Source organism: Scleropages formosus, chromosome 2, assembly GCF_900964775.1.
Source record: "Scleropages formosus chromosome 2, fSclFor1.1, whole genome shotgun sequence".
Lineage (NCBI taxonomy): Eukaryota > Metazoa > Chordata > Actinopteri > Osteoglossiformes > Osteoglossidae > Scleropages > Scleropages formosus.
The window spans coordinates 15938864-15966723 of NC_041807.1; the positions used below are offsets into that span (position 1 = coordinate 15938864).

The 27860-nt window shown below is 44.6% G+C and overlaps 2 protein-coding genes and 1 long non-coding RNA gene across 4 annotated transcripts; 1 reads left to right on the forward strand and 2 right to left on the reverse strand.

Moving 5' to 3' along the window:
- Positions 1-5311: 5311 nt before the first annotated feature.
- Positions 5312-14218, reverse strand: gxylt1b (glucoside xylosyltransferase 1b). Of its 2 annotated transcripts, XM_029248435.1 has the most exons (8): positions 13758-14218; positions 12573-12665; positions 10596-10791; positions 10229-10360; positions 9774-10025; positions 9269-9392; positions 8906-9078; positions 5312-6635 (listed from the first exon to the last, which is right to left on the reverse strand). In XM_029248435.1, the coding sequence occupies exons 1-8, from the start codon at positions 13982-13984 to the stop codon at positions 6474-6476; spliced, it is 1359 nt and encodes a 452-aa protein (XP_029104268.1). In that variant the 5' UTR covers positions 13985-14218; the 3' UTR covers positions 5312-6473. The 2 variants fall into 2 exon arrangements, with proteins under 2 accessions (XP_029104268.1, XP_029104271.1); XM_029248438.1 differs by lacking the exon at positions 12573-12665 and having other exon boundaries at positions 13758-14217.
- A 370-nt stretch (positions 14219-14588) lies between these two features.
- LOC108931608 (uncharacterized) lies at positions 14589-20364 on the forward strand. Its single transcript, XR_001965929.2, has 3 exons — positions 14589-14617; positions 14777-16248; positions 19532-20364. It is a non-coding gene; the product is annotated as an uncharacterized LOC108931608 (long non-coding RNA).
- yaf2 (YY1 associated factor 2) lies at positions 17536-27650 on the reverse strand. The gene is made up of 4 exons (XM_018747493.1): positions 27536-27650; positions 26933-27058; positions 20664-20816; positions 17536-18586 (listed from the first exon to the last, which is right to left on the reverse strand). The coding sequence occupies exons 1-4, from the start codon at positions 27559-27561 to the stop codon at positions 18349-18351; spliced, it is 543 nt and encodes a 180-aa protein (XP_018603009.1). The 5' UTR covers positions 27562-27650; the 3' UTR covers positions 17536-18348.
- Between the last annotated feature and the right edge of the window lie 210 nt (positions 27651-27860).

A 27860-nucleotide genomic window follows, 5' to 3' on the forward strand; every position in this document is an offset into this window, starting at 1 on the left:
CGTGGCAAATGTAATGGTTTTACCTCAAATCCTCAGGTAAGGCACCACTTTTGTTTTCATGTCATATTCCACACGCACACATCATCTGAAACCGCTTGTCCCAAGCAGGGTCGTGGGGAGCCGGAGCCTAACCCAGCAACACAGGGCATAAGGCTGGAGGGGACACACCCAGGATGGGACGCCAGTCCATCGCAAGGCACCCCAAGCGGTACTTGAACCCCAGACCCACTGGAGAGCAGGACCTGGCCAAACCCACTGCACCGCCACACTCCCACATCATATTCCGATGTCATTTATTGCAGTTTATCGCACTTCATTTAATAAGTAAGTGATCTGAGGCAGGGTAAGAGCCCTATACATTCAGACAATGAAAAGAAGACGCACAACTCATGGTTTGAGCAGGCAGACGAAGAAAATTCAGTAATGCAGTACTGGTGAACGAACACAAACCCCATGCTGTAGGTGGCTGTGAACACCCAGAACACTTTCCAGGGACACCGTTTTAATTCCCGCAAAATCCAGAGACCTTCTGCGGTCTCTCTGCTGGCTTGCCACCTACTCAGAGGGAGCCAATAGCTCCATCTAGTGAAGGGAGCTGAACCCAGTACACCTGCAAAAGTGTTTTCAACCGTCACAAGTGAGACGGAACACGCATATTCATTCACATATTTAAATGCAGTACATATTCAGCTGTACCTGCAGATATTGCTCCGTGTCAAAAACGAATGCGTACGGACGATGGAAAACGGTGAAGGGGAAGATGACATTGCCTAATGTGGGCTTGTCTAGAATGATTAATCTGCAGAAAAGAACAAATATTTCATGCCCTTAATTTCAGCTTGACTTAAGGAGTGACTTAATGTAATCAGAGTGCGTCTTGTATGACAGCCCGTGATTAAGATCTCGCTGTCAGTGTAATAGCAACGTAATGAGCCTTATCTCGAGCCACAACTGTGCGGAGCAGTGGTAGCGGTGCACTCATTAGAACGTCCTTTCTGCTCAGTCACATGCGGCCACTAACAGGGTGTCCATCTCAAGCATTTTATATACAGTATATATATTATATATATATGACTCGGTTGTTGGAAACTCTCATTAGTTCTCGGAAAAACTCATCTTTTCATTCAAAGCTTCGATGCAATCGGCGTAGCTGGTCCAGTAATTCGTTTTCCTACTCTATGAGCCCTCTCTGACTTTCCTCTTTTGAAGACATTAGTAACCAAAGTCTTGCAAAAATAAAAGCTGAAAAAGAGGTAGGAAATTATAGGCAGCAGGTGGCAGAGTAGTTTAGAGCCTGCGCTTGTTTCTATGCAAGTAGGAAACGTGTGCAAGGAAATTAACAACTTCATTCTACCAAATACCTCTATATAAATGGATGCCTTTGTTACAAACCGGCTCTGGACGAAACCCTTCTTAGAAAAGTTTGTGATTATAGTATTTAAAATAAAAGTCCTTATATGTCTTTCTTTACTTTTATGATGTGCGAAAGAGCCAGAGGTTATTATACACGTGTATTCGCAATTTCTCAGTGTACTGTTTCTTTCTCTACTGTTGCCGTGACCCAGTGCTGATGTAAATATTAATAATACAAAAACAGGCACGTGGAGACGGCTGTAGAGCAAGGCCACCGACATTGACAGGAAGGTCCTGGAGGCACCGAACATCCTGTAATTCAAAGAAAAAATTCGATGAACTGATTATCTGCTCATCGGATAATGAACATTTTCAAGAAGTACATCAGGCCTATAAAAATCTAGCGGTCTATTTCTTTCTTGTTAATTTCCGTTTGAAATCTCTATGATGGTGAAACGTTCTCCGCTGTCAGTGGGTAAAGGACGATAGAGGTGCACCCCCTACCCCCAAGCCACAAGCCAGCGCCAGCACTCTATCACACACACTTTATGAACATCTAAACCCACGGTGGATGTGGAAGTGCCCCCAGCTTGTCCGCCTATAGATTATTAACTGTAACATCGATCCACGCAGAGCGCTCATGGGAAAGTGCCATTCGTCTGCTTCCCTCTCACTGCTCCCCGAGTGCCTCGAAGGGACCTGTAATTGAAAACCGCTTTCTGAAACTCATTTTTAATACAAAAATAAATGTGCCTGAAATAATTCAACTGTTCTGGGGGGTGTAGTATGTCGATCTCCAGCAATAAGGATGGTCCCTCTCCACCAAGATACACTGGAAACAACTGTTAATATTGGAGAACGCTGCTTTTCCGATGCTAATTACTTTATTATGTAACAAGGAGTTTTTTTTTTCTTAATAAATTAACCATTCGTCATCAGCGGCACGTGTAGCACTGAGTATTCATCTTACAGCAAGTTGATGTTGTTTCTCTCTTGGTGTCTGTGTAATGATACCAGGGACAAGGCGATATTTATATAACTCCTGGGCGTTAACTGCTCAGAATAGTGCTCCTGATATTTTTTTGGTTCCCAATACCTGATGGCTTGTTGCCTTTCTGGCACGAGGTGAATTAGAGAAGGAGGGAGAAATACATCTGGCCTGTTACAAAGGGGTAAAAAAGCAGCATCACAAATGTAGTGAATTCTTGCTTTTTATTGTAATTTAAATAGGTTGATAGCTGAGATGACTTTGGTCTAAAACTCGGGGCCAAATTGGATTTCTGTTATCAGGCGGTGGGGCGCGGAAGGAACGGTTTTGTTGCATCGGAAAGCAGAAACAAAAACTCGGGTGTTGATGACGCTGACCTGAAGAGCATACGCATGTGGAAAGAGCAGCACTTCACATGCAGAGAGTCCCCACATGTGTGCGGTGAAGGCCACTCCTGTCGAACCTTCTCTTCTTTAGCTTAGCAGGAGCATCGAGTGCAGGTTTGACACATTTCTAGGGATTTTACTAATTGTTTATCCCAGACACAGCAGCAATTCCACACCTGTCCCAGCAGCAGGAAATTCATTGTTGAGCACAGACAGCATGGACCCAGGGTCTTTGCCTGAGGGCAGAGGAAGGATTCCCATGACCCCCTGCAGCTGCCACCTCTGTGGCCACACCCACGTCGCATTCTATTGTGTAACAGGACAGAGAGCAGCTGTGAGTTGCACCTTTCCCCGAAAAGCTGTACAGGTGTACATTCCCATAGGTGACAAAAGTCAGTGCAGATGAGCATGTGCCCGATATTTAACAAAACTCTAAATTTGTGTGAATCAGCTCCCGCTAAGTGCAGCCCATGGCATGCGGAACACACTCACACTGACCTCAAATGACTCTTCTTCAGGTTGCAGAGCCCAATGAAAAGTAACCAACATGCTTTTGAAAGCTTGGGTTGATGTCTTGGAGTTACAGTGTCACCATGGCTACGGCAGTGGCCCGCGAGCAACGCGTGAGCTGAAATTAAGAACTGCTGCACTGTTGTCTGATGCCCGTCTCTATCGCTGCGCAGTTTCTCTGCCTTCAGGAGCCCGAGGACGTGCGAGCCGTGTGGCTGTGTCCTTTTGTCCTTAGAACTACAGCTAACCCGCAGACTCAATTCCCAAATCCTTTGTAGCCTGGAGCACAGCATCTGAATTGCTTCCTTAAGCTGTGAGAATTGTTGCAGTACAAAATTTAGTGACTTATGTACCAGCTGTAAGGTGTATGAAAATACTTGCTCAACCTGTAACTTAGATGTTAATGTTTAGGGGGCAGTAGGAAGCATAATAGCTACTGCATTACACTCAATGGTCCCAGGTTTGACTCCACCTCCCCCTGTAGCAGCTTTGGTGATCAAGGTACTTAACCTGAATTGATACAGTTAAAAACCACCAAGTTAAGTAAATGGGCAAATCGTTGTAAATAGGTTAATATTGTAAGTTACTTTGTAGAAAAGCATGAGCTAGATAAGTTAACTAAACATGACTTCATATATCCTGTAGTTTATTTTGTATGGATGAAGAGCTTTGATTAACAAGCCCCTCCTGGCCATCTCTACTCCCGTCCATGAGACCAGAAGTTCCTCTCCGTCACCACAGCCACCAGCCCGTGACTTAATCACTGGCGCAGCTGGCTCTTCTGGTCCATTTACTTCCCACCAGCTCACCCCTCTGCTTTCATCTTCTGCGGAACACCAAGAAGGAAGCAGGAGATAACATTAACATTAATAATCCGCAGGCAGGGTCACGCAGAACAAAACAGACTTTAAACAACCACTTTCAGCAGGGTGGGGGAGAAAGGGAGTGAATCAAAGATTTGCATTTCTACACAAAATTAAATAGGATTTATGCAGAGAGCTGCGGAGGCATCGATCCGCAATACATTTCACCTGAAGGTACGCAGAAGATTCCAGCTTAACTTTCCTCCACAGCCTCTAATCACCTCTGTGGGATAACGGATGCCACTGGGTCTTGTTCGTGCAGCTCGCTCTACAGGCTGTGCAGTAGCCTGCCAATTGCGGCCAGGACTGGAGCGATTAAGGCACTTTGAATACAACTGGGCAGCATCCAAAACTTATAATCCTGCTTTTCCTCTTCTCTATATTAATCAACAACACAGGAAACTTAGGAATGCTGCTATAAACATGGTTTGCCTTTTGTCTTTCTTTGCCGAGTTGCAGCTGGCAGTGTCAGTCCTGGCCTCTAATTCAGCCTTTATTCTTACATTTCCATGCCTGTGGTGCAGCAGAAGCTCATCATGCACAAATTGGTTATTTCAGCAAATAAGCAACAAGCAAAATTCTGACCACCACTGGGGCTCTGCTGCATCTTCCTCATTACAGGTAGAAAAACAGTTCAAGTCAGTTCCGAATTCCTCACAGCACCGGACTGTTTCTGAAAGCTGCACTTTCAGCCCCATTTTGGACAGCATCTTTCACATCCCCTAATTACTTTGCCCTGCACAGCATAACAACATTCACTACATTTCATGCTGACCAAATAAGATACCTCCTCATAGCAAATTCTTTGCACTTGTACCTTACCGGCACATTAACATTAGGGAACAATAGCTGGCACATTTAGGCGCCTTGTCTCTGTTGGTCCCCTGTTCAAATCCTGGGTTGCTGTATGGTACCACTGACCAGGGAATTTAACCTAGATTATACTGCTGGGTAATTTTTAAACAGATAAATCAAGTTGCTTTAGAGAAAAGGGAGGTTAATAGTGGGATCTCACCTTCACTGTAAAAAGTGAATACACTCACTTCCATTTACTGAATTTTGTGGCCAAGTTTAACACTCTGAAGCCATTCAACATTACAATTTACCTTCAGAATATCTTCTTACCTTGTTAATTTACAATTAGATATGGGCAACACTTTCTGGAATTAGTTAAAATGTTTGACAAAAAAAATTCAAAGAAAAGACACTTCATTTGAAAATTTTACTTTCACTGATTTGAAAATCAATTCACTACAGTACAAAACAATTAGTGGTTTAATGTCAGACAACATTCATTGAGGCTTTACAGTTTAAGATATAGGTCCCTATAGGAAGAGTGGACCCTTCCCTACCAAACTGAATTCTCTGATTTCAGACAGTCCAAACACAAAAATTGTGTCTGGAACAAAAAGACTGATGCTCTAAAGGCACTGTTACCCTACAAGTAAACATGATGTTAAAGTAACTTGTGTACACAGCTGTCAGAAAGCAGCAACTGCCAACTAATCACTGTAGGAATTAAAATCCTCAGTGGTAATCACAAAGAACTGGCAACTCTAAACAGCAGTTTTTAATATACAAAGTTTCATTCAATTAAAAACTGCAAGTATGGCACTTTTGATATGTCATTTGGAGAAAAATACAGCATATGTTCTTGTTATTCCTGACAAACCACAGAAATTGTTTCTTCTGAAGTCAGTGTGTAGTTCAGCAGAGTAGAAATCTGACGGGCTTATCCCTCAAGCCCTTCTCCCTCAGTGCTCATCAGGTCAATATCACATCAAGTCCCAGTACATTAATATCACATGGGGGGGGGGGGGGGGGGGAAACCACTATCATACAACTTAGTCCTCCTGAAGGCACTTTATCACACACTGGCTTCCATGAAGAGTGCTTGACACCACTAGTGTACAGTTGTGACAGTTCCAGCCTTACAGTTGAGAATTGGGAAAAGGACTTAAGGCATTTTTTAGTATAAAAGCCCAAACTGCTGTTTGTCAACAGAAAAAATCATGTAGTCATTGACTCTCTCACTACATTTTGACCTCCACCTAGAGGTAACACAATTAACCTAACATTTCACCAACTTGCAGGCCACCATTGATGCAATCACTGATTGTCAGGCTTAATGTCAGACTTTGTGATTGTCGGGGTGGAGGCCAATTCTCTGGTGCTCAAACCCGCAGTTCCCTCCAAAGCAAAGTGAACTTAGTGCTTCTGGCTGATACCCTTCTGTTTCCTCATATATGAGGATATAGAAGGACCTGTTTTCTCAAGGCAGCCCCATCATAGCTCAGTGAATGGTCCATGGCATTCATATACCAGAGGGCTGAGGGGGCTCTTGTGGAGGAAGTTCCCGGAAGGGGCCGACAATCACCTTCCCTTGGAAGAACCACTCTGAAGTGCACTCAGGCTTTGCTGGAGCCTCTTGGTGAACAGGTGACCAACACGGCCACAGTATGTGTGAGTGGTCTTCTGAAGGCGCTCTTGAAGAGGTAGTAAGATAGAGGTCACAAGGTCATCCCCAAAAGCATACTGTGGAGAAAAAGCAAAAAGTCAATTTTGCAGTTAATTTCAGGTTCAGTGTCCGATTTGATTTTACATTACTACAAAACAAAAACAGCTCTCAAGCCGTTATATTGATTGTGCAGTTTAATTAAAAAAGGCAGTAGTGCTTAATACAAAGCGATTTTTTTTTAGCACTATTTCACTGACCAAAGGAACCCCCCCACACACACACACACACACGTCACAAATGTATACATATCCCCCCCCGACACTCTTATCCCATAAGGACATTTTCCTCCCTTCCATTATTCAGTCATTTAACTGCCACAGTGGGTGTGTTTCATGCTGTAAAAGAGCATCACCAATTATCACACACTTTGAGACAACAATACTATTTTCTTCTAAATCCTGTATTAATCTCTACATTTCTCTGGAAACAATGACTTGCAGGGCTAGATTGTTTAATTTACCATCAATGAAGATCTAGTTTCAAACATCTTAATGCTACACTGAGTCTAACAGAGGGAAGAAAAGGGGGGGGGAAAAAAAAAAAAAAAAAATAAAAAAAAAACCTGCAGTGATCTTGTGAAATTCATTTCATCACAAATACCTGTAGTTCTTACCAAAATGTCAATGCAGGGTGCACCATGTTGTGTTCTGTAGTGTTACATTTCCCCTCTTCCCAATTTTCTGCCCTTTTTTTTTTTGAAAAAAATTTGATCAGAATTCTCTCAGGTCCAGTAGTGTAGAAAGAACTGGGGGGGCAGGGACCTAGTAGTGTTTCCATGCCTTTTCCCTGGTCTGGAAGAGACCTCCACAACACAAAGCTAACTGCATTTTGTAAGACAGGTATATGTGCAAGGGCAGTGTGTGGCCTTCACTGTGAACACATACCAATAATCTGAAGGTTGTTGGTTCAAGCCACAATAGTCTTTATGGAAATCTAGAAGACTCACACTTTAAGAACCTTGATAAAGAGGTACTATAGCAATGACTAACACAATGATAGATACCCCAGCTAGTATTTTAATAGGAACAAGCTTTCCTTTCATCTGACCCAACTAGGTCTGTGTGTATGTTGGGGTAGGATCTCACCCTATAAAGGACTACAATAAAGCCTTCAACAGTGCCTAGAGGTGTGGAGCAACTTTCTGTCAAAGTCACAAAGAAGGAAAGGGAAAAAAGCTCCTTTTCCTCCCAATAATGAATGGCCATTTACAGTGCTCACAGGAAATTAGAAATTACACTTATGGAAGATCATTTGGTTCCAATGTGGGCTTGTGGTAGGTCACTAGAAGTACACAGTCATATTACTGGATGGATACATCAGCGAGCATTAAAGCACCACTTAATGTCTGCTACTAATTTTACACAGACAGTGACGTTGTCCAGCTAACATCCGGGATTTTTAACGTGCCATCACACAACATTAATAATGTTTCTGCAAGGTCACATCATAACACAACATTACAGGCTGATGTGGAGGGGAGTTGAGTACATACTGCAAACACCACATTACAGGGAAACCCTGGGCACAAACGGCATCCCATGACCCCCTCCACCACCAGGATTCAGCAAAGGCTGACTGGTCTTTTACATTCTTGTGATTCCCATAGAAATCAAGGTTAAAGCACAGCTGTATACACTCAGTTTCCCCTTCAGAACACTGTGGTACACTAAGCCAGCATGACTGATGTGAGAAGCAGGGTGTGAGGTCCCAGAACATGCCATGGGAATGTACCACAGTTCATGCTAGAAGTGGCCCCAACTTGCACGTAGCTTCCCTGCAGAGCTGAGCAGCTACTCACGCCTCACAAGTACATTCAACTGTCTGAGGCTGATTACCTTTGGTGAGGGAGGGGTGGCTCCTCTAATGAATGTGGTTCATTAACCTAATGGCCAAAGACCTGGCTCACATTAGCCCATTGTGAGCTCAGTGGGTGAAGGGCTGCTGATGACAGTTGGACTTTAGGTAAATGGAGGGTCTCATTCTTGGCAGAGGTGTAGGGTTGCTCAAGTGATTTGAGGAAGAGGGTCCTTCACACACCTGTTGGCTGATTGCACTACCAATAGCCTAGCATCAAAATAAGACATTTCAAGGTGACCAGCACCCTGAACACAGGCAAATTAAAAGCAAGCTGACAGAGGAACAAAACAGATGAACACATGCTTAAGTACAGGAGAAAAAGGGACCATCCAAAATAAGCTTGACTGCAAAGCTAACAAAGTGACACTGTGTGAGAGCACTTCTAAAGCCACCTGTCTCTTGCAGCAACCATGAGTCTGCCAGCTCTTACCTGTTGGAAGGCCTCATAAACAGCTCTAAAGGGGGGCTGCTTCTCATCATGGTACACTCCCCTGTTGCCATGGAGGATGAAGACACCCTCTTGCTCAGCAGGGACACAGTTACTGCCGTAGATGCAATGGTCTGGCCGGTAGTTCCACTGGCACGGGAATACAAAAAGGCTCTCTGCAGAGAACAGGCAAGTCTTGGCTGTTTATTCAAATTCATCAGAATGTCACTATCTTTTTAAGAGGAATATTGTAAATATGCTCAGATTTCTCTATACAATAGAGGTACAGAAAAGAGCAAATCTCACAAGAAACTTAATATGCAGGACCATACCTAACTTGGGGCAAAGTAGAAAAGCATTGCTAACCTGGGTTGTGATAAAAGATAATGTTGAGCAGGTCCTGGTCTCCCCAAGTGATGTTCAGCTTATACTTCTGGAGAAGTGGCATCAGCAGGTCCTCCCATCGCAGTGCAACTGAGGTCATGTCATTCTGTTGGAGAGTTGGGTAGACGTGCTGAATAGCTACTTCTATGGGTAAAATATTTTGTACAGCACAAGGGAATTAGGAAACTGACAACACTGAACTGTTATTTTTATCCTGTGCAACAGATAAGTGCTGAGACCCAAGTTTGCCTAACAGCAACCTGAAACTGAATTTCTACATCTCTGCTCTTAATGGTTTCATTGATCACATCCTCCCTTCAGCATGTGAATTGTGACCTCAAGTGGTCAAAAACTGAATTACAACCAATCTACAGAAGAACAGGGCATAAGAGAGAATAGTAGAATAACTTTCCACTGCAGCAGCAGTTTTAGCATTTTGTTTTGGAAATTCTGCTATTTACCACTGAGACCAGGAAATGTACTCTACCTTGAAGTGCTTCTTCCTGATCCTCGTCATGTTCATAAGCATGACCCCAGAGTTGAGGCCTGTCTTGCCATAGTACGGATGCCGGGCAAAGCGGTTATACCAGGCAATGCGTGGATCCTCATGTTCGGGAGCCATGGCTGCCAACTGAGTTGAGTTGAACTGGCCCAAGAAGGACCACAAGTCCTCTGGAGGACGCAGAAACAGGATGTCCGTGTCCACATACAGCAAGGAGTCCACTTCTGTTAGGATAAGCTGAAAAGAGCAACACTACTGTCAGTAAAGCTCCTACGCTCAAAGAGAGTGGAATAACTGGGGCACTTCTGCACTTTGTTCCCCTGTGGAACCTAAGGCAGCCTTAAATACACTTAACAGTTAAGCTCGGAATGGAAAGTACTTCCATAAGGGAAGAAGGTAGGCTGGGAAACAGGGGAAGGACAGAGAGACTAACAACTCACAGGCAGAAAGAGCCTCTGGGAAGCACAGGGCTTGAAGAGCTTCTTCCATTCACCAGCATTCTCCGTGGGGAATGTGATGGGATAGACTGTGTAGCTAAACCTGGATCGATACATGGCTGGCCACAAGTCCAGCTAAGTATAGGACAAGAAAGACCCAACATGAGAACGAACAAAGTCAAATGCATGAGTTAAGACAACATGATGCAAATTACTGGTGATAAATGCACTGACTTCTGAACTTAAGGACAACTGGGACTGGAAGCTCTAACCACTGTGGGCAGGGGCACCTCGTAGCATAAACTACTGTTTGTGACAGAGTAACGATTCAAAGTTGGCATTAGGTGTTGACAACATTTATAGCGCTTACAGCCGATCTGAAATCAGAGTGGAGCTCATCCTCAGCAAAGATGTGGAACTGCTGTGGTCGTTTTCCAAGGATGACTGCAGACTTCAGCATAGTGAGGGTCTCCTCCAGCCTCTGCCCACAGGCTACCACAGCCAGGTGTGTAGACTCCTCAGCTACCACTCCAACTTGGGAGGGCTCCACCTTCCTCATGATGTACCTGTAATATACCCAGCAGTACCCTACTGAAAAGGCTGGGCTTCAAACTCAAATCCCCAATCATTTTCTGCAGTGACCCAAAGCTCGAGCAAAGTGAAGATGCATCTAGCCATATTTAATTCCTCAGAAGCATTTGTTTTCAACCCTGGTCCTGCTCACCTGAATGATAGCATAAAAATGACTGAGAACTAGTGAGGCCAGGGTGCACAGCTATTATCCTTGAGAACTGCAGACTGTTTTAGCTCAATTGCCACTCTTGACAGCTAAGTTAAGGTAATAACCTGGATAGCATATTATGTCAGTGGATACTTCAAGTCCCTAACACATTAAAATCTATCCACTTACTACCAATAACCACAAGGGGGCAGCTGGTAGCATAGTGGTTACAGCCACTACCTTTGGAACCAAAGGTCACAGGTTCCAATCCCACCTCTAGCTATAGTATCCTTAAGCAAGGTAGTTACCCTAATTGCTCAAGTAAAATTAGCTACCTGTAAAAAGGGGTTAGTAGCTTAACATTGTATGTTGCTTTGGAGAAGTGTCAGCTAAACAAATAAGTGTAAGCTGTAATGCACATGTGCTTTCAAGGGGCAAAGTGGTCTGGAGCCTAAAACCTTGAGGACCAGAGCTGTGCACCCTGACTCTAAATGAAGTGACCAAGTTAACATGTCTATAGAAAGCAGCCATTTCAGCTGTACTGAACCAGTGTTTGCCCAATTATTGGCTTGTACTAGGTTTTCACTTCAAAAACAACAACAAAAAAAATTCCTAATTATTTTTCTCTGCCGGTGGCTCACAACTCAGAAATCTGCTCAAAAGCATTTACAAATATTTACTACTCAAGCAAAAGGGGGGAAAAAAAAAAAAAAAGCAAAGTATGTGGTTTACTTTCATGATGTAGCAGAGTGGCATGTTTGGTCCATTTCTAAGACCATCTTTCTACAACAGATTTACTAGCTAATCTGTCTTGACTTGGCACCTGCAGCACTGAACCTTTCCCCACAGATTTATTGCAGAAACACTGAACCCAGTACACTACATTTGTACATTTGGGCCATACCATATAGAGGTGAAATATTTACACCCATATTAATGTTCCACTATTCCACATCTCAAGCTATTTGGAAGTCTGTCAGATTCTACTATATTTGTGCTTTCCATCACCAAGTAGTATGAAATTACTGACTTTCAATAAGTGTCTAGTCCTAGGTTAATCAGATGTTAGGTGTAGCAGAATATTTCATTAAACGCTTGTTTTCAACAACCCTAACATTAAGGTGTCTTGGACACTTGGAATACAAGTAAACACTTCTCAGTTGTTTGTGTGGCAACTGAAAATGGTTACCTTCATGCCTCTGCACAAAACAGGCCTTAAAGCCTCTGTCTGAATGCTGGACTTTCTCCCAGAGCTACCCGTTTGCTTTGATGTGATGTCTCGATTCTTCTCTTGTTTTTCTGGAAGATGACCTTCTCAAAGAGTCAGAGTGGTTTTAAGAACCTAATCCCTTTAAGCAGCTGCTCCAGGATTACTCTTTTCCGGCAAGTGCCTTATAACCTTAAGAGAAAGTACCACCAAGTACACTGACAGTGATTTACTAAGCTGTGGAACTGTACTTCTGTTTGTGTCTCTGAGAAAACCCTCAAAACTATGCATTGTTCTTCCTTGCTCAGCTCAACAGGGCATCACTGTCCACCTTGCAATCAGCCTTTAGCAGTTAATCTGACTAAAGACCAAAGTTTTTGCTTGCTGCAGCCAAGGAGATTAGAATCTGCCAAGCCTACCTAAAAGATGATTCCATTAAGCAGTTCATGGCACAAACACCAGGGGGCAGCCTCCAATAGGGGTTCCAGTAAGACACTGACAAATTGTTACACCTGACAGGACAAGAAAGAACAAAACTACATAAACACAGCACTTGACTTTTAGAAATAAAAATCACTACAAAGAAGCCTGCATAGCCTTTCTCCCCCTGAGAAAGTAAGAGCATACAAAACTGCAGCATGATCATTTCCCAGAAGTCTAGCTTTGTTGAGCCATGTTTTAAATCATGGAGTGCATATAGAGCGACAATATTTTGTGTTGAGTGAATGTTAAAGTTTAATAATTTATTACTTAAAGCACAGGATTTGACCTTGAACTCATGTGCACGTATGAATACATTAGTAGGCAACCCCAAGATGTCTTAGACCAGCGCGGATGATCAAGAGTGCAGTAAACAGGTTTCACCCACGTGTCGCTCCAATAGAGCCAGAAGCAGCGCAGTGTAAACAGCGAGACGGAGAAAGGGCGGGATGCGACCCCACACCCTCCACGCGTCACACCAGCTCTCCTGTGACACCAAAACGCCCTGTTTGCGTTTCCCTTCAGCTTTCGAGAGTAAAGCTACCTAAACGCCGTATTTGCATAACTATTAATGCTGAGAAATTACGCGAAAACCCCCTCAGGGGAGTTTCGAGGGCTATGACGTCACCTGAGGACACTTCGCTCAAGCGACTCCGGTCCGCATCGCGCGCGCGCGCGCGCACGCACACACACACACACACACACACACACACACACACACACACACACACACACACACACACACACACGAGTTACTCACCTGAGGCGTGAAACGCCGGCAGCTCTGCGAAGTAAACTTACGTTACCGTACAGTAGCGAGGTGAAAACTAAGCCTTAGGGGGTCAGCAGTCAGTGGGCACCTATATTATATAATAAGCGCACTTGAACACACACACCGCAGACGTGGGTGCCCGCATTAGAAGCGGCCCGGCGGTGAGAGTACGGGCAAGTCCTCTGGGCCGGCTCCGAGTGTATACGCCATTTCTGCAGAGCCTGCTATGCTTAAAGCAGAGTTCGCACGCACGGTGCTCCCACCATCATCAATCATCATGTCCCATAGCGCCGAGCTCCAGTCTACTGACCACAGTAACCGCGGCCTGGGATCGGAGGACGCCAAACGTTACCTCTGGTACCAGCGCGGCTCCTCCCGGCCTGCTCCTCCGGCCGCTCCCGGGCGGGCTCCGCGTGCACCGTGGTGGCGCTGCAGGGCGGCCGCGTGCCGTGCTCCGCGCGCCTCCGCTCCGCCGCCGGTTGGTCGCTCCAGCGACGTGACGAATTCCCTGAACACGTAGAGTGCGGAGAGAAGCGCGAGCACGGCGCACAGGAGCAGCGCACGGACGTACCGCCGCATTTTCTCTTTTACCGCTTATGTGTTTACTGTTATTCCAAGTGCACTAAAAAATGCGTGAACGCACTACATAGCGAGGCGGAGGCGCTACGACGGAAACCCGGCAGAACAGCAGCGCGCCAAGGCCGAACTAAATAGTGCAGTGACGAGCCCTCTCCTCCGCCGCCGTCAGCACGAGCGCGATGCAGTGCTTTGTGGGAGCGCGCGCGCGCGGACGTTTGGCCCGGAATGACTCCGCTCGGCTCGGCTCAGTTTAATTCGGCGGAATATGGGTGGTGATGTGCTGAGCTATTGCTTTCCATCCGTGCAGCCTTAAATCCGAATTATATTAAGGGAGTTGGATCGATTTACAAAGAAAGTTTTCGTTATTTGTAAATCATTACAACAATTCATTGTTTAGCATACGCTTTTACTCAAAATTATTTGTCTAAATTATAGTATTTGTATTGTATTCACAGATATCTCGGTATTTTAGCAGTTGGTGGAACTAAAAACATCAAGACACAATGGAATGGGAACGTTCAGGTTGAAAGTCCAGGCTATTGCTTACATCTGGTACAAATCAGGACTGTTTTATTTTTGTTTTTTTTTTTTTTTTTTACGTCGAAAACTGGAGAGAGGCCCAACAATGGAAAGGTTTGTCACTTCAAAGTTTATTTGCATTTTATTTTTGTACTTACTTCATTTGCAAACAAATTTTTTTACTCAGTTGGTTACTTAGTTTACATGGGTATGTATATTGTACTTTGTATCAATATTCATTCATTCATTGATTCATTCATCCATCCATCAAAGTCCTGAGGAATGAAGCTGTGGACCCAATCTTTATCTGAGGCCTGCCATCCTCTTCAGCTTTCCTCATGGCTTCTCTTGAATCCAGAGAGATTTACATCAAGAAGATTTGTGCGCCACCAACGTGAGCAACTGGTTGTCAGCGGCACATTCAAGAGTTTTTGACAGAAAATGGAGACGAGGGCTCGGCCTTGAACTCTGAACCGAGATTGGGCTCTAAGAAAGCTTCTTCAACAGCGGTGATGAGTGGGCAGGTGGGAAACAAGCAGATCAAAGTGAGGAATTAATCACAGGAGAAATAAGAGAAATGAGTTGTGGGAAATGGACTGTAAGACAGGAAAAGGGATGGGATCCAGGGAGCAGGTGGTATCTCGGTGTGACAGCAGGACATCAGACACTTCGCTTTCTGTATGGGGCTGAAGTGCAGAGAATGGGGTTTTGTTGTGAGTCTTGGCATGGATGAGGGAAGTAGATGTCCAAAACCTGTTTGTGATGGAATGAACTTTGTTTCTGAAGGACAAGGCAAAATTTTTAGCAGTGAGGATGGAGAAAAGAGAAGAAGGGGAGAGGAGGGAAGTAAAAGTGATGGAAAGTTTGCTCGGACTGCTGGTCCAGGATGATCAGGCCTTTGGTGAGAGCCAGAAGGTTGAGTGAGAAGTGGGTGGCTGACTGGAAGTTGTGGCGACCCATGGAAAAATGAAAATAGACAACATACCAGATTACTGTTGCAGCAAATTTTGAGATTACTCTTGACTGATGATACTTATACATGTACTGTGTACAAAGGGGTATTGTTTCAATCTAAGTGCCTCGATGGAGGAAACTTCAGTACCGCTGACTTTAACGTCAAGTCAGTGCTTGTCAGTTTCTGGTGAGCTTCATGGGTTTTTGTGAAGTGACAGCCTGGACCACTTCCCTACCTGCTGTCCAATTTTGTCTAAACATTCTGACATAAGTTTCTGATTTGTGGTAACAGACTACAGGATTAAGACTAATAAATATGCATCTCACTGGATCAGAATTGGCCACCTCCAGCAAAATATCAGTTTGTTCCAGATGGTGACAGTGGCCTAGTTTTCCGTTACAGTCCTTAAGACTTGCTAAAACAGATGTGGGAGTGCAAACAGATCCAGGCAAAAAAAGAAGTCACTTTGGCACATTAATGGGTCAGTTGATGCCCAGGGGCTATTGTTCCATCTTCATTTTTTGCATACTTTGTGTTGATGCGCTAATGCTTGTTCTTTTATATTGAAAATATATCATACACATAGTTTGCTAATAATTCTGTGCATCTTTTGGTAAATTCATAATCAAAACCACACTTGTAATTTTTGATCGTTTTCACTGACTAGAATTTAAAAAGTCATCCCTCAAATCTGTGGAATAATTCAGTCATTGTGTGATGCAGGGCCCTAAAGCGTGACATCTTTAATGTGGATGCAAAGCTCAGGACCTTGGCCAAATTAAGGAACAAGGTAAGACTGCTCATCTGAACAACTGTAAATCGAAAGAGATGTGATGTATGGATGAGTGACCCAGTGTAAGTAGTGTATCTAGCAGTATAAGTTACCTTGGTGAATAAGGTGTGTGGGCTGATGACACCATGTAGAGTTCGTTATAAATCACTTCGGATAAAAGTGTCCGCTAAATAAACGTAAATGCATGTGGCATTTACTCAAAAAAAAAAAAAAGTGTCAATGGACTTGCATTACAGGTGGTTACATTCCTTAAAACCCACCGTAAGTCGAAAATGCATTTAATACACTTAATACACACCTGTGCGTGGCAGGCTGGGAGATGCGGATCGCAGCCGCTGCCCAGCATCGTACCACATACCACTTGCCCAGGGAAAATTCAAAACTCAAAGTACGGTTTCTACTGAATATCTATCGCCAGCTCATCATTGTAAAGTCAAAAAAAAATCATAAGTCAAACCATCGTAAATCGGGGACCACCTGTATACTTTTACACGTAATGGTGCGTGTCTGTATATCCTGATTGTTGTTTTTAAGGAAAGCATCTGCTAAACAAATGTCAATCTGACTGTCAAAACTATACATTCTTTCAGGAGAAAAGACCACAAATTCTTATTTAGGATACACTTGCAGCCAGGATTTCTTAGTACATTGCATTTTTACATATCTGTCCCCGGACATCGGATATTGCCGATTGCTTTAAATAATAAATAAAAAAAAAAAAACCTCAATTACAGAAGACTAGCTAAAACCGTTGTCTGAAAAAAGGCAACAGCTGTAAAACTGGGTCATTTTTGTCATGTCTTTAAGTCTAAATATTAAGTCTGTATCCTATGTTTTATGAAAGGACATGGTGTGGTCATTTACACCTCCCCCATCCATTAATTATAACAAAGACATTGTGTACAAACAATATGTCCACAGTGGCTCTGACAATTACTGTCTTCCAGTACCATCGTTCCGATAAAATGTCTTCCAGCGGCGGTTCTTTTATGGCGTTGTTTTAGAAGTCTTGGGTACGAGGTTCATTTGTTGAGTGGAAACTTAAGTATAGCCAAATCACAATGTCAAAACAGGAGCAGAACAAGTACCTGTAAAACCTCACTATGTGACCACACTAAAACATTAATCTGCAAAAATAGAGGCCAGCCTGAACTTATTTACAATGCATTTTACTAACAAGTGTGTCACTTTTTTTATTTTGTGATATTTTCTATAATATAAACCACTTTTAAAGATAACAAGCTAGGAACTATGAAAGAACAATAAGCAGACCGAGATCAGCCTTGTAACAACAGATTCATAATTTCATTTTTTACTTATAAACATTTCTTCAGACAGTAAAACAATGTAATTAACTGAGATGTTCATACACATTTAACAGCACAGACTGGTATTACCAGGAACAAAAAAAAAAAAAAAACGTTAAAATGACATGTGCTGTAAGATATTGGCGTAATCAAATACAAATGCTTTTAAGGAATATTTTCTTGTTAAACCACACCAAGTACCAGCAGGTGCATTTTAAGCCACTGAGGAAAATAGCTGAGTCGCCATCACAGTTCTTCATCCACATCACTGTACACCTCAGAAATTGTCTCTTCACATTTTCTGCTGCCGTAATGCATATTCTGTCGTAAACACTTTTTAAAACTCTAACCCATTTCACACCACGAAAACAGTCCATTTCAGAAAGAGAAATTAATGAGTATGCGTGTAGACCATATAACACTGATCTGATGTAAAATACTACCACATTGACATGGCACTATACGTTTTATACTCTAATTTGTTCCCCCAAAGAATATAGTTTAATTTTAATCAGAAACAAAGGGTAAGCAAATTTTACAGTTCACTTACTATGAATGTCAACAGGATAGGGGTCTCTTGAAAAAATAAACTGACCAGGACAGAACACATAGTGGAAGACTTCCAATATGCCCACCTCGATGGCTGCATGTCACGAATGTGGTGTACCTCACCTGAAATGGGGACTTGTGGTCTATCTTGGCAAAAGTTATACAACATGTGCATATTGCGTAATGACTAAAGTAACAGGGGTTGACGGGGAGCAGGGAGGGGCCGGGGCTGGGGGCGGGGCTAATGGGATTCTCCGTTGACTGACGAGCCCTCCCCCCGGGGCGAGGACGACCTGGAGATTCCCCGTTCGGTGTTGTCCGAGCTGGAGCCGCTTTGACTGTGCTGGTCTGCGGACGTTGCGCTGGATGATGCCGGGGGCTTTGTTTTCTCCTTAAAGTCCGTAATGATGACAGTCAGGTCTCCGACCGTGACCTCCAGGTGCTGCGCGCTGCTCCTGTCCACGTTTTTTAATCTTGGCCTACAGCAATCGAGAAGGAGAGCGAGTCATGAGCAAAACACGATCCTTCACAAACAAGCACGTGACAAAGGCTTGTAATAAATACTTGTGTCCTTTCATCAGAACCGCACACTGCTGAATGTTTGCTGATTAGAAGCAGCTTTACAAAATGTTTTGTTTATCAAGTCATATGTTTACTACATTATGACCATTAGTACAGCTTCCATTGAAACAACATTATTGAGTGCCAAGTTTAAATACTTTTGCAAGCTGCTGTGCCTGATAAAAAGACTGCTATTAAAGTTGAAGTGAGCAATCACCTTGGATCCATGTACAAACAGCTTCCTGTATGATGTGACACTTTTCCATTTCCTGCACTGTTTCATTTACAGTTGAACATATTTGTTCAAGTAGCCCAGCTCAATTCCACCGATTGCTTTACTGCGGTACAGGAAGGGTCTTGGAGCCAGACAGTCAATTAACAGAGACGATCCAGTACTGATGTTTGTGTCAGATTGACTGCTTCTTGTGACGACTGGGATTCATAAGTCCAACCCATTTGCCTCAAACAACAAACTAGGTTTACTTGAGTCACGTGGCTGCATGTCTTTCTCTTAATGTAATGCATAAATTGTACTTTTGCTGAGATGTACGTCGCTTTGGACAAAAGTGTCTGCTAAATGAATAAATGTAAATGTCAATACTTTCTACACCAGTTACCAGGGTGAAAAGTCTCCAAGGGTGCTGGAAAACCATTACATTTCCTTGGAATTACAATCAATATGAATCTTCTGTTCACAATAACCCTGTTTTCACGCCAGTTGTTTCTCATGTATACTATAACACTGACAGCCCATATAAGTGCCATCAAGTCGACTCTTAGAGGCCGCTTGTGAGGTCACCAAGGTAAGGGAGGGTACGGAAGCGCTTTACCATCGTCTCCTTCCAAATGTCTTTGAACTGTAGGAGGAATCCCAGGCGAACACAGGCAGAACATGGAAAGTCTGCACAGAATGAGCAGGGATCAAACCCCAGATCTGATCCACAAGCCCAGATGCTGTGGGACGCCTAGCACTACCTGCTATGCCACTGTCACTCCCTTTTCACTGCATTGACAACACATGAATTTACATATCAACTTATTAATACTGTCATACAGTTACAGCTGTCAGACTGCTGACGAACTCTTTTCTGCTGCCTCTCATGGTTTATATCTGACATGTCAGCAACTATCAAACATATTGGGTCAACTCTGTTACTCTGACTTGTCAGTTTTTTTGCCCTATTCTTGGTACTCCGTGAACTGTGCCACAAGTTATTGCGTTCTGTGAGTGCGATTTACCAAGTTGTATGACTTTTTGCTGAACTTTCCAGATCCTGGAGGAATCATAGGAATTCACAGTGTGACAGGATCCATGAGCTGTTATTAATGACATCAGCATCTATCTTTTATTAAATAGGTTTAACTTATAAAGAACGATCAGTCAAGGAAAAAACCGAAGAGTAGCAGTCTTGACTCGTGTTGACAACTGTTGTTGCATGTAGCCGAAGAGTACGGTCACACAACGATACGGGACAAAGAGCGCACAAGCCAATGGAATCATGCTACAATTGTATTTCACTTATCATACGCAGGTCTAGCCGTTTACCATGCGGCAGATCAATACTTTTTTGTGTTTTGAGTTTTTTTTTTGTTGAAAAATAGCAGACAGACACAACAGTGGCTTGCTGTTGTGAAGAACAGTCTTGCAGTGTCACGTGCCTCACAATGCTATGACATATAAATGCAGTGTGTAATAAAGTAGTAAATACCTCTGTTTTTCATTGGCTTCTGATTATCCTGTCAAGTGAAGGCAAAGTTCAACTGAAATGTCTGAAGGAGAAAAATAATCAGCTATGGTATTCTTAATACCCTCTCAAGGGTTCAACAGCAGCACTCTCCACTAATTTAAATGCAAAAGTGGAAAGTTTGTTTATAATGAATGAACGCATGAAAACACAAACGTATAGCAAGCCACGTGCATTTTCCATTTTGCGTAACAAAGATAAAGAACAGAAAACTCGTACTCATTTGCTGCACAGCGCTGGAGCCGCATACCTCATTTTCTTGTGGCTGTTCTTCTTCAGCACCGGCTCCTTTTCATTTCTCTCTTTGTCCGTTTTCTCTTTCTTCTCTTTCTTTGGCTGTGTGGGGGAGGCGAACTGCTGGGTTACTTGCTGGGCGACCAACTGGGAGACCGGACGGGGCTTCCTGGAACCAAGAGACGGACAGGAATGACCTCATGGTACAGCTATGGCCTCGTGGATAATAAGCAGGCTGAGCCGCGTAAAAGGACCGTATTGAATTAGGCCGCCGACGAAAGCATCGTAACGATAAACCGCGTACTAATGGCAGCAGTTGTGCGCTGCCGTTGGAACCATGTCTAGAGAAACCGGTGCATTTTGTAGCTGATAATTAGGTTGGAGTGTTCGTACATTAGATTTAACATCGCTCTCAGTCTGGATAACAGGCAGCCGTTGTCAAGCCAGTTATCGGGAAGAATCTATATGCACCTGTATTGAATTACTGTGTTGCAAAGCAGCAAGTCAAGTGGCAGATAAAACAAACAGTGACATCAGTTCAATCAATGCCAGCAGTGTCTAATGCAGGAATGCCGTTGTGATGGCGTGGAGCTCGGCGCTTCAGCGATCCCTGCACTAGGAAGGTGGGTGGGAGGACTGTGCGGCACTCCTAAAAAAAAAACTTCACAGGCTTGGCGAGTTCCCTTGGGTGCCGTTAGGTCCTCTGCTATCCCACCCTGCCCCGTGACTGGACAGTCCCCTTCCGGAATTCTGGGACTACCATTTCATTCTGGTAAGTAAGCAGCAATTAGCAGAAAAGTATGAAATAAAATTTTTCTGCTGCTGCTGATGACCTCGATTCAGTTATTTAAAGGAACACTCTCTTGTCCTACAGAGCGACTGCTGTTTCATTCCTCCTCTGTTTCGAGATCATCGCGACGCTGAAATTCCGAAACTGTTCAAAAAATCAAAATGCTGCAGATGCGTGAGCCAGAGAGAGAGGAGTGCGTTTCTGTGGTTTGAACACAGCACAGGTCAGGTCCTTGGGAGGATCCTTTCACCTCAATCGCTCCACGTCTGTGCAGTGACCCTGCACCCTATTTCTCCGGATAACATTAAAGAGATGAGCCCATCAAGGATGCGATGCTCAGCATCACCACACATCTGTCCTGACAATAAACCAGGAGACCACAGTAAACTGCGCTTGCATGGTCACCAGTCTTATTCTTACACTAAGCTTATTTTGTCATTTTAAAAAAAAAAAAAAATCTTCCAGTGCATTTTTTGTTGTTCCTTGAACTGATATGTTTTATACTGGATCTGCCTGTAAACGGTTCCACACAGAACCTTTAGTATAAAAAGATATGCTAATGGTGCATTAAATCAGCAAGGTACAATCGGTGAAACCACAAAAGCTATGAATCTAGAGACATTTCCCCAAGGTTGAGTGCAACATGTCCATCAGTGCTCCACCGGTCTATTTTAGATAACTCAATCGAAGCCTGACGATATTCAAAGTAATGAAATAGAATATTAAATGACTTGAAAGTAAGTCCTCGAAATTCGGCCTTTTCACCATTTCTGTTGCCAGGGAATGACACCGGGGGGCTGATCTGTATTCTCAATGCGCTTTGTCCAATCTGTGGTTTTGCCTTCTAATCTCTCCCAGTTGACTCAACGCAACAGGCCTTTTTTCATCCCCCGGCACCGCTGGTCCCATTCCGCCTCCGTTCTAATCCCTGCCGATCGCCACTTTTTCACGCTCACTTTAGCTGTCAACTCCTCCCACGCTGGAATGCTGTGCTGCTGCTAATGCTGCTTACTCTCCTACCTCTCTTATCAGGTCTCCCTTTTGGCAACCGTCCGCAGACAGAGAAAAGACAGAGGTGTACCCCAAGGCTTAGTCCTAGGGCCGCTGCTTTCTGCTTCCTAGCATGCATTCTAAAGGCCTTCTTCATATATACTGACACTTTTTTTTTTTCTTCAATACATTATTGGCAGGCTACAGGGTCTCACTCACCCCCCCCTTAAAAGCATCCAGCCAACACATCTCTGCCAGCTTCACAGATATATTTCCTCCTCGGCGAACATTTCTCATTTAATCTAAATCAGCCTTTTCCCCTCCCTCTAGTGCTCCGTTCATCCTCTACACTCCGAGAGGTCATTTAAGACAAAACAGGCCCCCCAGACATTGTCCTTGAGCACTTTTAAATGACCACATTTAGGTTAATATCCACCGTTCTTCAGTTGATGTAACTGTGCTGTTAAGGCGTGTGCGAGTGTAAGCAGCCTGCAGTGAGCACTCTGCTTTCCTGGCCATGAGCCACAGCTCAGCCCTGAGAAACTGGAAGGTTCCTTAACATGACTTCATCATTGTAACAATGTGACTTGTGCCAATTAATATTTCATTCCCACTGTGTTCAAATAGTGGCTGAAATTAGATCAGTTTTTTTTTCCCTAATGATATACCGTATATTCACAAAAGACTGTTTATATATTTGATTACCATAGTAAAAATATTGCTTAAAATAGAGAGTCCTTTGTTTTACCGCACACTTCACTAGACCCGCTGCAAAGCTCAGCTGTAGCACACAGACAGAGTACTGCACGTTAACACGGAAACGTGTGTGGCGTTTGCAAAGTGTGTGGTCAGTCTCCGCTCTTCAACCACATGTGGTGAATAAATGGCTCGGTGTGTCTTATTTCCCCATTTGAATCGTTCAGAAGCCCCGGCCTGCAGTCAACCCTTATTTTTTTGCCATAATAGCATTTCAAAGATGTATGCAAATCAAGAAGCATTTACTTCACCATTAGAAGACGGACCTGCAAACAAGAGATGCCTTTGTAATACACTGTAATTCACACCTCAGTGATGTCAGCTCTCATGCACGCAGCGCCTTCGTCGTCATCTTTCCGTAACTTTTGGCAAAGCGCTTGGGAGAGTCCTGGCCACGGTCCCGGGGTACCTGACTCTGATCTGAACAGTACCACTTAGCGCCAGTGTCAGAGGCAGCATGTTTTCCACACCCCCATATGTGGTCAAAGAACCAGAGCTGTGGACAAATTAAATCAATGATGAAACCTTTTTAGAACGGAAATTAAACACGATGTGGTGTCAGCCTAGCTCAGTGCCATAAATGGAACAAAATATGGTGCTAAATTAGGTCAATAATTTATCTACAAATGCAGCTTAATGGAAATGCTGCATTTTAACTTGTTAAGGTGTAAGTAGGGGACAGCTACGTTACCAAAGAGAATTAATTACTCAACACTTATCTAATATTTACAGAGGACTGGGGATTTTGTATTGATAAAGATCCATTATTTTAATTACTCAAGTAAAACTGCTAATCAGCTGCTTCTTTTGATCGCTGTAAAGCAATACTCTCCTGGACCGCTTCATTAAAATGCCTCCATTATTGTGGCAAATGTGGACTCAAAGGGCTGGGGGGTGGTGCTGTTGGGGGGGGTTGACAGGCTGTAATTAATGTCTCCGGAGCCCTGCCCTCACGCAATGTGCGACGGCCGCGCCATTTTCCACACCATCCTCTCCATGTCGTTGCACATTAAACAGATGGCTCCCCACCTCCCACGGTTTACTGCAGGTCTACAGATTTCTAACCGCCCCCACCACCCCTCCGTCGCCTCCGTGCGAGGATCCAAAGAGAAGGGCTCGTGCTTCAATTCTCAGAATCCGTGCACATTAATATTTCATATTGACTCCTTTATATAAAATTAGTGATGCCCCCGTTGTTGAATGACATCAAACAACGCGCGCGCGCACGCACACACACACAAACTGAGTCTCTGCAAACCAGCGGAGGTCATTTAAATCACCCAGGGCAAATCCTGTCTGCTGCTTTTACGGCTTGTTGCACCTTCTGTGCAGAGAGAACGTAAAAATGCATCTATGCAGCAACAGTAGAACCTCAACTTATTTTCTTAGCTAGAGGATTCCCCAAAAATACAAGGAAAAGCACTATTAATAATTGCGTTCCAAGCTTCCACATCATCATTACTCCGCAGTCTGCTCAATCACAATATATACATACACAATACACATAATATGCCATTTGCTAATTGCATTTAAATGGATTCCCGATCTCCAAACATTAATACACGCGTTTTACAATCTGCTTACCACGGTGAAGATCTGTCGTTCCAATGCATCAACAACAGCACTACTCAGGACAGCAGCACAGGTTTGAAAAGAGTTAGATGACTGAAGAAAACTAATTACTCAGTTGTAGATCCACGTTTCATTAAACTGAACGAAACAACTTGTTGCTCCTTCGGTGGAAAGTAAATCGCAGGCAGTAGAGAACTTTGACAGCTGGTACCAGAAGAAACCCAATGACCGTGACCTCGCCGAGACACAAAAGCAACTCAATCTTCACGAACACGTTTACGCTATACACGGTGCGTAAAGGTGACATTAAGGGTGCTGATCTCACTCAGCAGTACCATGGTACTGTCCAACACAATTGCCCACAGACCACATGTTCACCCCAGTCACCCTGCATTGAGGGTTCACCATTATGACACCTTAGCAAACCCATCATCAGCCCAGTCACTCCATCATAAAAATTATGACATTGTATGCCAAAAATAGGCTTCATATTTCAACATCTGTGACCATAATTGCACCTTCTCTGGTGTTCCCTCCATTTCACCACAGGGCCCATACTTCTGGCTATGGTTTTTTTGTTGTAAATCACAGATTTTTTTTTTTTGGATTCTACTACTGGTTCTTTTCTAAAGAAAGTGGGAGATATAGCTGTAAAGGGTGTCTGATTTTCCAGCTGAAAGCATGATTACTCTGTTTTCTTCCACAGGTTATCTGAAGGAGGATATTGTTCATAATGCACATCCCGGTTTGTGATGCAAAACAGAAAACATTAGCAAAGCACAAAATCACAAAAAAAAGCAAAGTGCAATGAAAAACCCCGTGTTAAATCGCTGTAAGTGAAAGATGTAGGTGTGAGTGATTGCGACCCAACGGGTCAAACAGCGATGAGCCCACTCCTGATCATAATGGTTTTCGCCGACTGACACAGCACTTCCTAGGCAGGTGTGTTGAGACGCCCACCTCAGTCAGTGAAGGAAAGCCCACCACGCAACCACCCAACCACAGGAGAGCCCCCATCAGCATGGATGCAGGCTCATGAAGGTGTTCCACGTCAATGAGCTCTGAATGGGCAAAAACCTCCATGTTCCCACACGACATCATACTGTAGTGAAATGGGGTGAGGTGGGGGTGGGGGTGGGGGTGGGGGGCCTTAACGCATCATCAGAGACCAATATTTCCCTGCCCCGCCCCACCTCCTGCCTTCTTTTTGCCCCTGAGATGACTTTGTGTCCTGGAACACGCAGATGCAAAGGTAAATAAAACTAGAGGTCCGTGTCACCAGCCGGATTTGATGACGCCGCTCCCGAAAGCACGGGAGCGCGATCCTGATGGATGGCGAGGGTACGACGGTGACCGACTCGGCCCCCTCGCAACACGACGATAAACACACGCCGGGCGTGCTGCGCCGCAACTAGAAAGAACCGCGTCCACTTCATTGGGACTGAGGCAGAGCATCATGCAGAATATGAAATTCATATTTGTGATGATTTGTTCCCCAGACGCCCCGGAACACCGTCTGCTCAGATTACCGAAAGAAGGAGGTACACGTGTCGAACAGCGTTCCCGCTTCAGAGTGGTAAAACTTAAGGGAGGGGGGAAAAAAAAAAAAAAAAAAGAAGCAGGACTTCTCTACCTGTTACCCATTAAAGATCCAAAACCCACAAGAGTGAGACATAATTTATAGATTATTCATAACAGGTGCTGTTGTTATGAGTAAGACCTTTAGCGCTGTAGGTGAAGTCAGAATGCTGGCCACATCTGACCAAGCTGTCATCCCCAGGGAAGCGGTCGCTGTGCGCACGGTCAGCGGTCGACCGCACCGTGCGTTGATCAGCAGGGGGAGGGCCACCGAGGGCAAGGAAGCCCTGCAGATCACCGCGCGTCCGCAGGTAAGTGCGTGCGCGCCCCTGCAGGTCACCTGGGTGGGAAAGGCCGCTCACTCTTTCACTCGCTCAGAGGAACCATTCAGTCAATCCCAGAGCCCACTCACTCATTCACTCCCACACTCATTTACTCAGCCACAAAGAGCTTCCTTACCTTAGTCCTTCACAACATACAGTACTGCTGGCCTTCCCACTCATAGTGCCCTCACCTATTCCCTGCCTCGCTCGCTCGCTCACTCACTCAGTCATTATTTCATTCACTCATTCATTAAGTCACTGGCGGAGAACACTCACCGCGTGGACGTCCCCTTCCTCACGTCGCACATCATGCACTTGAACGCCTCGGCGCCGTTCCTGAACGTGCACACGCTGCAGTCCCAGTATCCTTCATCCGAGGAGGGCTTGGGTTGCCGCTTCGGCCTGCGCACCACACACGCAGCAGCGGGAGAAAGAGAGAGAGAGAGAGAGAGAGAGAGAGAGAGAGAGAGAGAGAGAGAGAGAGAGAGCACAGCTTTACACGCGCGCGCGCTGACAGGGCACTCGGCGTGCAGACGCGCGCGAGCTTGTTTGTAAACACGTGCCGCCGCCGTCCCCGCCGCGCCCCCTCCTCCTTCTCCTCCTCCTCCTCCTCCTCCTCCTCCCCACAAAACACCCCCCTCCCACGGCCCTTTCCCGCAGGCGCGAGCGCGGTCGGCTCCACTGCGTGCGCGCTTTGACACCGCAACGTAACAGCCAGTCCGCCATGGCTGCTGCGCTGGAACGGCCACCTCCGCGGTCACACGCACTGCGCGCGATCGCTGCCTTTTTTTTTTTTTTTTTTTTTTAATCATCTCACGCCACCTTCACAACAACGCCCACCTCCTCCCCCGAATCTAACAAGCAGGAAACGCACCGTACCTCGTCGGGCTCTTCTTGTCTCCCATGTTGCCTGACTTGTGTTCGCTTTCGACGAAAATACGAAGGAAAAATCGACCGAGGCGCCCGGATCGCGCAGCTTCCAGCTGTCGTGGAAACTCCAGTCGGAGCTCGGTCACGTGGCGCAGCACGTCCAATCGAAGCGGAGGCGATTTCCTGAAAGAGAAACGGGCTGGAGCGACCGGTCACGTGGTCGAGTTTACCCAATCATTTCGAGCGCGATTTTCTGACAGAGAAAGAGCAGACTGGAGCCGCGGGTCACGTGTCCTGCTCTATCCAGTCAATCGGACGGTGATTTCCTGAAAGA